Source organism: Acanthaster planci, linkage group LG15 (assembly GCF_054643075.1).
Source record: "Acanthaster planci isolate LZ-2023a linkage group LG15, COTS_SCS, whole genome shotgun sequence".
NCBI classification, from domain to species: domain Eukaryota; kingdom Metazoa; phylum Echinodermata; class Asteroidea; order Valvatida; family Acanthasteridae; genus Acanthaster; species Acanthaster planci.
The window spans coordinates 7,904,719-7,917,794 of NC_141791.1; the positions used below are offsets into that span (position 1 = coordinate 7,904,719).

General features: G+C 38.3%; 1 protein-coding gene across 4 annotated transcripts in view; it reads left to right on the plus strand.

Moving 5' to 3' along the window:
* LOC110986671 (uncharacterized) overlaps positions 1-13,076 on the plus strand; it is an 18,868-nt gene continuing 5,792 nt past the window's right edge. The window contains exons 1-2 of one of the 4 annotated variants that reach the window (XM_087146923.1): positions 1-99; positions 12,192-12,319. In XM_087146923.1, coding sequence (XP_087003049.1) covers positions 12,244-12,319 — 76 coding nt within the window. In that variant the 5' untranslated portion in view covers positions 1-99; positions 12,192-12,243. Of the gene's footprint in view, positions 100-1,411; positions 10,442-12,191; positions 12,320-13,076 lie in introns of those variants that run through there. The other 3 variants (XM_022248736.2, XM_087146925.1, XM_087146924.1) reach the window with 3 other exon arrangements.

Below are 13,076 nucleotides of genomic sequence, written 5' to 3' on the forward strand. Positions count from 1 at the left end.
GAATTAGCTTCAGGCCTGGCACTGCAGTTGCAAAGGGTTAAGGACTCGCACTCGCGCTCTAGGTTGACTCTTACGTGCAGTCTGGTCTTTCGGTTACGGGTAAGAATTTACGTTAACGATCAGTCTGCTTTTTTCAGGTACTCACTGGAAAAGCTTTGAATTTCCACATAATTGCAAAGAGAAGGGCAGCCTCAGGCATGTTTGCCCCCAGCTAGAACTCTGTGGGGTCCGACGTCCGCTCTTCTCCCGCGCGAACTGTGGGTATGTCAGCTCAGGTCAGCTCGCACATACGTATGTACAAGTACATACGTGTACAGTGTACATGTATGTACATGTATGATGTAGGCCTACCGGTACGTGTATGCATGGAGTGTATGTACATTTACAAGTCACATGCATTCATGCCTGAGCCAAGTAACGTGGACCCTACAATTTAAATCTCCTTTTTCAACATTTGGACATGGTCGGGCGATAGTAGGGTCCAATTACATACATGTAGTATGTACCTTCCATAGTCTTTTGCTTCCATTAATTCATTTCTAAGAGTTAACTTAAGTTTTATTAGGACATAAATTTTTTTTAGATGAGATATTTGACATATTTTTCCATTACAGAATGTCTGGATTCATACTATTTGGCACGAAAGTTTGTTCAAATTCAGAGTCTTTTGACAATTTTTTTTCCAAACTCAGGACCTTTTATTCAAGTTTCTCTTGTGTATTACGTTAGATATAACAAAGAAGAGAAATCAAAACACAGTCAATTCACATTAGACATTAATCCATTACACAGCAAAGAAAATTCAGAAGTACAAAAGAGATGCATCAAGGCTTCACTCTCAGTCTCAGCTTGACAAAAAGAACACATATTATAATCTCTTTTACCAATTTCAAACAAGAGTTAATGGCCAAGATGCTGTGAGTGAGTCCGTTGAAACCACATGTGGCAATTGTAACTGAAAGGACAAACTGCATAACTCCAACCATTCAGTGAGAGGGAGATTACAAGCCAGCTTCATTTCTAATAATGTACAGTACATAGACAACCTTCATTGCAGAAGTAAGAATATAATACAACAGTAGAGCCCTTTTTATCTAGCATTTATGTAACTGCAAATTCAAAGGAATTAGAGGAAACCATACATGTACATGTATATTAGAGATGACCTGTTACAATGTGCTACAAAAGATTTTCTAACAGTATACATGTACATGTAACTCCGCTGTATTCCAAAAAGTTGATCCTGATGTCAAATTTTAGCATAAAGCTATCTAGGCTTAAGAAATGACCTTCGCTATCAAGCAGGTCACTTAAGAAATTAACTCCTTTTTTCATGCTTTTAGCCCAGTGCTTATAAAAAATTCATTTATTTCCAATCGCAGTGCTATGGTTGAACAGTAGCACAAAACATTTTCAACCACTTCCTTGAGAAGGGGCATGAACAAAATGATTTTGGGCTTTAAAAAGGTCAATCCCAAACTGATTTGAATACTTTACCTGCTGAAGAAAATACATGTAATTGTAAGTGATACTAAAATGACCACCTTCAATAAACAATACATTCGGAATATCACTAATCTTATAAAACACAGAATCCTGGCTGGAAATGTTGCTATTTAACAGTCTACAGATCCACGTACCAGTTTACATGTACATGTAAGAGCTTCAATATATTTTTGTAAACTTAAATCAACCGTCTTGACACTGCCATGTTTATAATCTTGAATCATCTGATTCCTACATGTAGGAACTCTGTCCACCCCTCCCCCGCTCCACATAAATATTTACAGCATAGCAATTAAATCCTTAATAATATCTGGGGGTGGATCTGGAAGAACCAAAATCAAAAAATATAAATTTGGATTTAAGGTACATGTACATGTAAGTGATTTAACAACTGTCTAACTGTGACTCTACCAAGAACCATTAAATTTTTCTTAGACCAATAATTGATTGAAGCAGCAGTGGCTTCAAGCACTCATTTATGATTGTCATGTTATCAAGATTAAGAGTAAAATCAATCCCCAGGGCTCTAAATCTATCCTCAGGGCCAACCCAATGAACATTAATATGCTCACAGAGGCATTTCTGACATCCCTTATTACCACCAATCTACACAGCATTAGTTTTATCTGTGTTTACTCTGAGACCAAAAACATTTCCAAAATCACCCGAAATCTTAAAAGCGCTCTCAAAAGACAGCTCTGCATTAAGAATACTGTTTCATCAGTGAACTTAGAAAGCCTACACTCTTTATCTTCTACTGAAATGCCCTTAAGAATGTTGTCATTATGAACAAGCGTGTACCCATAATTTCAGCACACAAAAGAAACAAATAAGGGCTCAAACCATTTTCCTTCATGACAACCAGGCTCCATCTTTAAACGATTCTGATAAAAACCCATTTACATGTACATGTACTAACACCGAGGCGGTCGCACTACTGCAAAGAACTTTGAACCATTCCTGAATAAATACATGTAGAGAGTCCAAACTTAAAGAGATCCAAGACTTAACTAATAAATTTGTGTGAGACTGACTCAAACACTTTCCCAAATCAGTCAACAAAAAGACACCAGGAACATTATTTTTCTCTATATAATTAAGAAAATTATCTCCCCGATATAGCGTCCCTGCAAAAAACCTTTTTGATTTTCATCTATAGATAATTGTGAAGAGGCAAGTTTTGAGTCTCTCTGAAATACAACTGGAAGCTAATTTATATGAAGTATTCAATAACGAAATTGGTCTCCAGTTCTTTAAGAACTCACAGGGTTTATCCCCTTTTGAAGCAAGGTAATGATACCGAGCTGTTGGGTGACTGAGTCTACCAATATCATACCCAAAACTGAGAGATTGTAGGAGAAACCATGATAAGTCAGAGAAAAAAAAATATAAATTCAAATGTAAAACCATCAGAACCTGGAGAATTACCATTTTTAGTATTCTTTAAAACTTTCAGTAGTTCCTCACAAGTCAACAGGCTGCTTATTTTTTCCCTAGTCAAATTTGAAAGAACTGGGGATTTACACTGTCGAAAATAGACGGAATAATGGTTGGTGTTTGTTCTGAATACGAGTGTGATTTCGAAATAATTTCTCCAGATCTCTGTAAATCAGTACCGTTTCCCTTAGCAATTCTGCTAATAATCCTATTATTAAAGTTACACTTCTCCAGATTCCAAAAATAATTCATTGGTTTCTTTCCATGCTCCATCCACTTTGTATGGGATCTAATCATAACACCATCCATTTTTGATTTACGCAAATTAACAAGACAAAGTTTTTTTTCATTCAGTGCACCACCAAACTGTTGTTACTACTGGCAATTCTATCTGACAAATCCTTAGTCTCAGTTTCAATCTTAGTCTCCCTTCTCACAAACTTTTCTTTTCTTCCAGACAGCGCAAGAAATCATCTTAGTCCTGATTTCCATCAAAAGCATTTCAAAAAATAGCTGGTCACTAATACCAAAATGTATATCCTTGGGATGCATACATGTACATCTTGTAAAAAGGAGCGAGAGTACAGTAAAGCAGCATAAGAATCAATCACCTCAAAAATAGTTTTTTTAACCAGATCAATCAATCTTTATCTGAGAGAAGTGAATCGTTAAATTTCCAGTAACCCCCTTTCCACTTGATTAAAATCCAAACAAATGTCAACTAGATAATGATCTGTCCGGTACCCCGGATTAATACTAGTGCTTACTAGTGCAGATGTCTTAACCACTCGACCACCGAGCTTTCCTGTGTCAGCTGGCCAGTCTAAGTCAGGTGAAGCAGCAGGTACCGCGATATATTTCAAAATGTACATGTATTTTTGCATTAAGCCGTCTGCAGTAGTAAGTAGGAGGTCGTGGGTTCGAGTCCCACCCGAGTAAGCTTGTGAATTTTTTCACAAGCTCTCGGACAAGCACTGAGCATACATTGTTTATCAGTGGGTTTTGCCCTTACCCAACGTATACATGTACATGTATATTAACATCTCCCCAACGCAAAAATACATCTTGAAAGAAGGGTTACCAAAATATAATTAATATTGACGGAACACAAAGGCCTCACCGCTTCAGCCAAAAATTTTTATCTGGTGGATTCCCAGTTTTCGAGTGCGTTCGATTAAGACAATGTTCTAGTTTATATGAATCTAGTTTTCATAATCGGGAAAACTTATTTTTAACAGATATTGATCAAATTTGGGAACACTCAATTTTTCCATGTGAAAAAATAATTGGGGGGTAATAAACTTGGTTAAAACCACATTTTTATTACTTTTTTGAGGCAGGGCATGTTATAAATGTTACTGAAGAATACAACGATTAATGTAAGTTGGATTTGCCATGAAAACCTTCGTTTTTTATGCTCCGTTTCCTGGAAAGCAATGAACAAAGATGACGCTTCTCTTTGCAATCAGAGCATGCGAAATCAGACATACATGTAGCCTGTTGCTCTATGTATGCTGTTAAGTGCAAAGTTTTCACTTACATGAATGGTCAGCTACCGGTAGGCTGGAGTGCTGTGTGACATCTCCAGGACATTAACATACAGTTCAAATTGCTTTTTGAACAAGATGGCGACTTTGAGCTCAATGACAACAGTGCTTCCAATTTGAAGGGGAAATTTCTCTTTTCTTCCCAAATGTAAGTAAACCTTATCATCACTATTGAAATCTCTGATTCTCACTTGATCCTGAGCTGGGTGCATTAAACAGTTTAAGGACCATTTTGGAGGTGAATTTGGAGGATTTTGATTTGGGGTTCGAGCTATTTGAATGAAATGAAGTACCGGTAATGGAAGCAAAAGTCTATGGAAGGTGCATAGATATACATGTATTTGGACCCTACTATCACCAGACCATGTCCAAAGGTTTAAAAAGGTGATTGTAGGGTCCAAGTTACTCAGACTAGGCCTAAGCCAGGTAGACGGAAAAGGAGGACATTCACCGTAGAATTATGTGCATCATACATGCATGTTAATTGTTATGCTTATAAAGTGTGCAGTACATACATGTATGTTTTTTATGTGTCATGAGCATAATAGGCATATGACGCACACGTACATGGCCTCCTTTTGGTCTTTTCGACCAACTCGTTCACCGACCAGCTCGCAGGCTGACCAACTCACATGTCTTATTGTGGGCCTGATTTTGAGGGGCCCTATTTTTGCATCTTTACCATCGTTGTGAAGCCCTGCAATGTAAACAACTTCGAGTGACATAAAATACCTGTACATGTATCCATGGTATCGGTACCTTCAAACCTTCTGAAGATCTTCTCCCCACTGACTGAAAAATTTGAAAAGTTAATTCTTTAGCGGTAAGTTGCACTCATAGATATCTAGAAATTATGTATTTAGGCCTAGTTTACAAGATACAAAAACATTCTACATGTATATTGCGGGGGCAATTAAGATTCATGACAGCGTCTTTTAAAGTTTCAGATTACAATTTTTCAAAGTCACTATTCATGTATGACTGCAGTCACGGGACTCCACTGGCACATGTAACTGAGCCTGTGGATGCTTAGAAAAGACTTGTTCCTTATATCAGTTTCTTACTGCCTAGCAAATCGTTTTGCCCTCACATTCAGAGAGATGAGTTGACATGTTACAAAAGCTTATTTTTTTCCATGAAAATTATCAATTCCTGCATGCATTAACATATCTTAATTGATACTTACATGTACGTTTCTGAGAAATGTACATGTAGGTTTTTCCTTTCATTTCTTTCAACAAATTGTAAAAGTAAAAGTGACTGTTTAGGGTTTTACAATGAAGGCCTACAAAATAAAAAATACAATAATATGCATCAGTTTTTTGACAAAAATGGAATTATTATAATAAATTTTCATTAGATATTACATGTACATGTACATCCAACATGTGACATCCAACAGCAAAATGTCACTTTCCCATCTTGCAGGACGTGCACAAGCCCAGTACTGTTGTTTAGGGCAAGTGCCTATAGGAGCTACATCAACGCTTATAAAAGTATTTTGGTGTGAGAATGGACCAAAGAAGCCTTGTACAATTTCTCCATCTCAGTCTCATTGAAGTTGTGCTCCTGCAAACATCGCTTCAGCTAGAGCACCACCTCCATTGATGATGACAGCAACTCAGATATTGATGACATTGACAAGTGCTGTGTTTGTTTTCCACTGAATCCAACCCACTGAACTTGCTACCTCCATCTACCACTACACATGTACATGTATTTAATGTCATGGGGCCAGTGTATAGTCGAAACTGCTTGTACTGGATACATATCAAGTACTGTTGCAGTTTCACCCGTCTACGGGCAAGGGATACATTTTATTGTCCTTGTTATTGTCTTCCATGCTTCCAAACCCCCTAGAGGAGCAAATGTTATGCATGTAGTTTCTTTTTTGTCAGGAGATTTCCTGGGGAGAAAAATAAAGTTTGCCGAATGCAGAGTTCAAGCGTGTGTATTATTTTTGCCAAGTAAATTATTGTTAATAGGATGATCTCCATGGTAAGCACTAGAAAATGTTGTTTGTTTCCCTGTAAGAAATACACGTAAATGAAAGTGTTTTCAATTGAAAACATTCACCAAGTCCTTACTTTCATGTTTAACCCTAACCCCCTAAGTTCCTGCACTGGAAAGCATGCTGAACCTCACAAAATCCAACAGGTTCATCTACTTGTCTATGTACTTATACATGCAGGTTACTGCGCCAAACCTGATAAACTCCAACAGAATGAGCCCGTTGGAGTTTGAGTGATATGGTATGGATAGGTCTATGCAGTATAGGATGACTTGCATTGAACAGTACCAAACCTGACAAAATCAAGCATAGTCCAACAATTGGTACAGCAAGTCAGACACTGTACACAGTGACCTGTGTGTGTCCCAACTCACACCAAATCCAACACCATCTCCCTGGGCCTTTCATCCCAAGTCTCACAAAATTCAAGAAGTTTCTCAGGTACAGTTCCAAACCTGCCCAAACCCCACAAAACCCGCTGTTGGAGTATGGCAGGTGTTGGGCAGTTAGAGTTAATAAAAATAAAGATAAAAAAAAAACACAGGGAAACTTAAGAGTTGAAAGCAAAGAAGTGCCTGCAGTAGTTTTATCTTTATTTCTAATTTGAAATGTAAATTAGTATAATATTTTGCGAGGTAAAAGGAGGTGGAAAAGACGATTACAAGCATTTATTTCATGCATGGCTTCACTTTGGCACGGTACCTCTGGAGGTATAGCGCCGAAAATAGGTCAAGGTCAGTGACGGGTGGCATGTTTGTGAGAGCATAGTGCTACAAACCCTGTGTGAGAGCATCGGAGATCACTCCATTGAACTAAAACTGAAGGTCATAAAGTTTTGATCATTTTTTTCAAATTGCCTGTGACCCCATGTTAACCCCTTCGCGCCGGGAGGCGGTAAGAGCCGTCGTAAAAATTGAGATCCTCAGCCCACTTTTCAGCTATTCTTTTCGGCCCATGCTCGAGCAAACACAGTGAAAGAAGGCAGACTTTGGCTCTTGTATGTATGGTGATTGACCTTTGTGTGTTGCCAAGAAATGAAAAGGCCAAATTTGTATCATAATCACCAGCTTCACAATAGTCCCCACTTTGAAAAAAGGCAACGGGAATGTGGAAGCATGAGTAGAGCCGCATGCCACTGAACAATGAGCCTTTTCATTGTGTAATTCAGAACATGCAGAGCACACAGGGCCACAAACTGAGAATTTGCGGTTTGGCAGGTGGCCTTCGTGGCCAAGTGAGGCTGGAATTCTCGGAGTCGGCTTTCGGAAAAAAATTCCTGTCGTCAAGGAATTTTAAGGAAGGTGATCAGGACATAAGTTGATATCTGACATTTGTTTGTTTTGTTTTTTCCAAATTAAAGAAAAAGCCTTATTCCCTCAAAAACTGGTCTCACATGTGAGCATGTGTACCGTTGTGTTGTCCTCACCCTCAGTGACAGTAGCCAGGGGAGGGGGGTACTACCCCCAGCAGATGCTCATGGCCCCCCTATTTGAAATCAATGAATAATCTCTGTTGAGTTTATATGCATATACGTGTACATGTATATGCATGTATATGCAGCTGCTGCAGCTAATTTTCTTGTGGTGCCCCCTTGAAAAAAGGGTGAACCCTTGGGTGCCCCCCCCACATTTAACCCTAGTTACATGTACATGTATGCCCACTGCTTGCTCTCTACAATCAGTGACAATACCCAGTACATGTATGTTGGATTTTCTCCCAAACATGACCCTGAACCAGTCTGGTAGAAAACTCTGTGTTTTCAGTTCACTCTACGACGATGTGGCTTAGTGTGAGCACACAGTTCTGTGTTCCCTTTGCAAAAATGAATGCTCGACAGAGCAAATCGTCGTGCAGAGGAAAGTAAAAAGTAGTGTTGGAGTACTCTTACTCGAGTATGCTAGTGTACTCGGCCTATACTCGATTATTAGTACTCAAAAGTTCATTTTCCTTAGCCCGTAGTCGATTCTCTGTACTTGGATTTAATTTTGGCACATTCAACCCTTACATGTAGGTACTTGGTACTGGACCCTGGTACTCGAAAAAAAAATCAGAGTACTTCACTGTTTCTACATGTACAATCGAATCGTGGTTTTGAGTGCTACATGTAGGTGAGAAGCAAAGACTGCATTGCTCAACCTTGAACACAAGGCAACGTGACACGGCGATGTCACTATACATGTACATGTATGTATATGTAGGTACATGGAGCCTTTCAGCTAGTCTAGTTTCTGCCTGTGCAGCTTTAACCCTAGGAAATTGTAGTGCAGATATGAGCCAAGCTCATGCTTCATGAGCGTCGCAGCACGAGGACTGACACTGACAGAATGTTTGTTGCAGTTTTTTGTAACTTTTTCATAGTTGAATTTGTTGGAGATTTCCAATATGCAGTTTTTTTGGCCAAAAAAAGAGTTCTGTTTCTGGTTTTTTTGACTGACCCAAATTTTCGGTTTGACCTTGATATCTTTTAGCAGCAAGGTAGGAAAACTAAAATTTGTAAATTAAAAAAATTCTGTTGTATTTTCTGTCTTCGTTAGACTCGGTACTCTACACTGTACATGCATGGTGCTCTACAGCTGCTCTTCGTAAAAACATTGATGTTGCAAGAAGATTTTTTCAAGTAAATTCACAGAACTTGATCTGTTGTCTATGTACATGTACATATATTTTCTGTGTTCATGAATTTAAAGAACCAGGAAATGGAAATGTTTTTATAAATTTTACTCAACCCCTTGAAATTGCATCTTTGGGTTTTAATTAACCTTATTTTAAATTTTTGTTTTGCAATTTTAACCCATATTTTGATGCTTTTTGGTTTTTATGCTAATGCAGTCTGCATATTCATGAGCAGAACTATGATGTCATCCAAGGCACTGAATCTCAATGTTGCCTTGATTTGTGCAAACAGAATTTCTAGATTTTTTAACCACTGCTACATGTATGGCAGATTTTATTTTCTTTGGCATTTTATTGCTGTGTACATGTAAGTACATGTATATGGCAATAATCCAGCAAAAATCCTTTTCACAGAAATGTTCCCAGATACCGGCAGCAAATTTTGGGTTCACAATTTGAACATGAAAACATGCACCCTGAACCATGTCTTCCTGGATTTACATCAAAGCAAAAGCACCCTCACTTGTCCAGAAATGATCGGTCAATTTTTAATGTTTCAAAAAGTGCACCGTTCAGTTCATGAAACTCAAAAAAGATGTCTAACAGTTTTCATACATGGAAGAAGAGTACAGAGATACACAAAAAGTGATTTTAAGAAAAGTTCATTTCCTGGTTCCTTTAATATGAGTTTGTATTGCTCATACATGTACTTGAACATGTTGAAGGGAGCGTGTTTTCAAAAATTTTCCTGCCGCTGCACGAGGTTTATCGTTGGCCCCTCTAGATCCATCATGTATGCATACACACTTACTACCATGACCATGCTTCTGTAATGTACATGTACATTGTACAAACATTGTTGGCCAGTTCGTTGTCGTGGTTATCTGAGTAGCATAGTGCATAGTGGTGTTACTGTCCATAATTCTTCAGAGTTGTCAACTGTAGATACACGTACAATGTACATGTATGTTTACATTGATTGATGCAAATTTTTTCACGTTTTAGAAATCTTCACATTTCAACACAAAAGTTGACTTGGTAAAGGCGATAGTTGCATGGTGTTTGAAGTGTTGTGGATGTGTTCACTTTTGCATTTGTGTAATACCTTCATGGTACATGTACATGTGCTCGAACTCGCACTTGGACTTTGGTACTCAGCCCTGAATATACTGTACATGTACTCATACATTTATCTGTAAGGGAGTCGGACTCATCACCAGTGTACATGTACATGTACACATACTTGTATTCAGCCCAGGACTCAGCACCGAAGCACTCAAGAGTATTCTGTACTCGAATTTGAGGACTCAACTCCACTTTTAGAAAGGTAATGCAAACCCCTGGTATCCTACTCAATGTACATGTACAGTATGTAGCTTCTGGAGTAGCCCTGTCATGATGATGATAATGACCCCGTCTATGTTCCACTGTACAGTGTACATTGTACCATAAAGTGTCAACCATCATGTGACCAATAACAATTATATATGAGTGCAGTACAGTGTATAGTACATGTACACTGTAGGTCGGTAAGTGCCAGATGTCATTTTTTAGTGACAAAGCCTTGGCAGAATCAAAGAGACCAGCATATTCTCTTGTATACAACTCATTGATTTCACTCATGCAAAAATACATATACATGTACCGGTATTTGTACCAGTATGACTACAGATAGATGTACATCTTGCATTCAATGATGTGTATTCCTGAACGTTGGCAGCCCTGTATACCAATGAAGAAAGTGAAGGAATTATTATCAAATGAACCAAGAGTGGACAAAGGGGACTCAATGGGGTCATCCCTCCCAAATAAAGAAGCCAAAAACTTTCCTTTGGGAAAAAAAGAGGCAATTTTTGGTGTCTTTATTTATCATTATGTGCCCACCAGAAGGGCGTAAGCTCTTACAACCTTTTGCCAGGAAGCATGATCACTCCAAAAAAACTTTTCCTGGCAAAAGGACAAAAGTATGCAACTATTGTATTTTAATGAAATACATGTACATGTATGAAGATTTCTTGGCAAAAATTTTTTAAAAAGTGCCCAAGTCCTTTAATAAGTTGTTCAAAGGTTGCTTTTTGTACAGCCCAGGTTGATTTTGTAGTAAATTATATCTGTTTTTACTAAATAAAGAGAGTGTGTTTCTTATGCCCTTTTGCCGGGAACATTTTTTTCTGTTGTGATCATGCTTCCCGGCAAAAGGGAGTAAGTGCGCTTACTTCCTTCTGCCAGGCACCTGACGACATGTACATGCATTTCCCTTCCAAAATAGCCCCAGTGTGGCTCACCCCTCAAAAAGGACATAAAAGGTTACATGAAAAAATGCCCAGAATTAGCCCTTCCTGAAAACAAATGTGGCCCCCTCCCCCCAATGATCTGCCCTTGGAATGGTGGCCCAGATGCTGGACTTACTCTGCATCTTGGGCATGTTGGGCCGTACATCATAAGAGTTGAAAAAAATTCAAACTGTTCTATTGTTGAGAAATACTACATGTACAACATGTACATGTACACTGCTGACATGGCTGAATGAGCTGTTTTGTGGTTTGAAAGCACGCTCCTGCTGAAAATGTGTTTTAATTTACATGTACGTGTACATGTACTGTAGGGCATACTCATAGGTTTCATGATGTTGTACAGAAATGGATATTTCGTGCTTCCGGTATTTGATAGCATGGGTGCTTGTAGGATCACTGAACGGTGTGCTGCAGAGTGTATTAACCTACTTAATACCCTCTGAAAACTCGTTGTCACTGTTCACAGGAATGTCGTGTTTTTGTATAATTGGGAAAAAAAGGCTGTAACCGAATGTGGACAGTATAATCTTCAAGTGATATCAAGTAAGCTGTGCTGGGATAGTTGCATAAGCTACATGGTTGTTTTTTGTTCTATGGCGTTTTTACGCTCCAGCTATAATAAAAGTATATACCGGTACATGTGTACCTAAACTAAAAAGGAATGTCAGATAGTTTTCATGCATTGAAAATGATTGGAGAAAATAACAAAAAAACATTGCTACCCTCGAACATCTACATGTATCATTGAGCTGTTGTGCATTCATTTGCATATTTACCTACCAGGTAGTAACCAACACATCCATTGACTACCGTGTGATAACAGGTTCTCTCAAAGATGAGGTTGAAGAACAAGCACTACCTGGCTTTATTGCTGCTTCTCATTACCATTGGCCTTTACTTTCTTCTCTTTGGTAAGTTTACATGTACATTTATGTCCTACCTAGACCTACATCAAGTTTGTTTTTTAGCTTGTATGTATACGATCCATGAGATCAATTTTGCTTTGACTCCTTTTTGTAAATATGATGTACATCTTGATTCTTTTCTTCAATGTATGAAAACTGTTTGAAATCCTTTCGGAGTTCAGTGAACTGAAAAGTGTAATTTTTTTTAAATATTGAAAATTGTTCAAGCGGTTTTTGTCCTGTAATGCACATTGTATATGTACCTTGGTAAATCAGGAAAGACATTGTTCATGATATATATATATACAGTAAGTAGTGGAGCCCGTCTAACTAGTTGATACTACGTAGTTCTAACGGGCTCTCGACCAATCAAAAGGTTGGATTTAGCCCCACGTGACCCTCATTAACATAAGCTGAGGAACAGGAATATTCCATTTTACATGGGGGTGTTGGTTAATTTGGTGGGATCAAGGAACATACCATTTTATGTATGTTATTGTGTTTTATGGTGAGTGATGTCATTTTTACAGATTGGAAGAACTTGCGGCTTTCAGTATTTTGAGAATTTTATTTACTTTTGCACGAAAGGTAGGCCTGCTGTATTCATAAAATACCGTACATCTTCCCCAACTCTGACCATTGAGGTGTACATGTGTGTAACATTAGAGGGTTGATCACTTTCAAAGTTAATTGACCCACAAAGATGGAATTTCAAAGGTTGAAGCAATTGTATAATTGCAATACACGTGCAGTACATGTACAT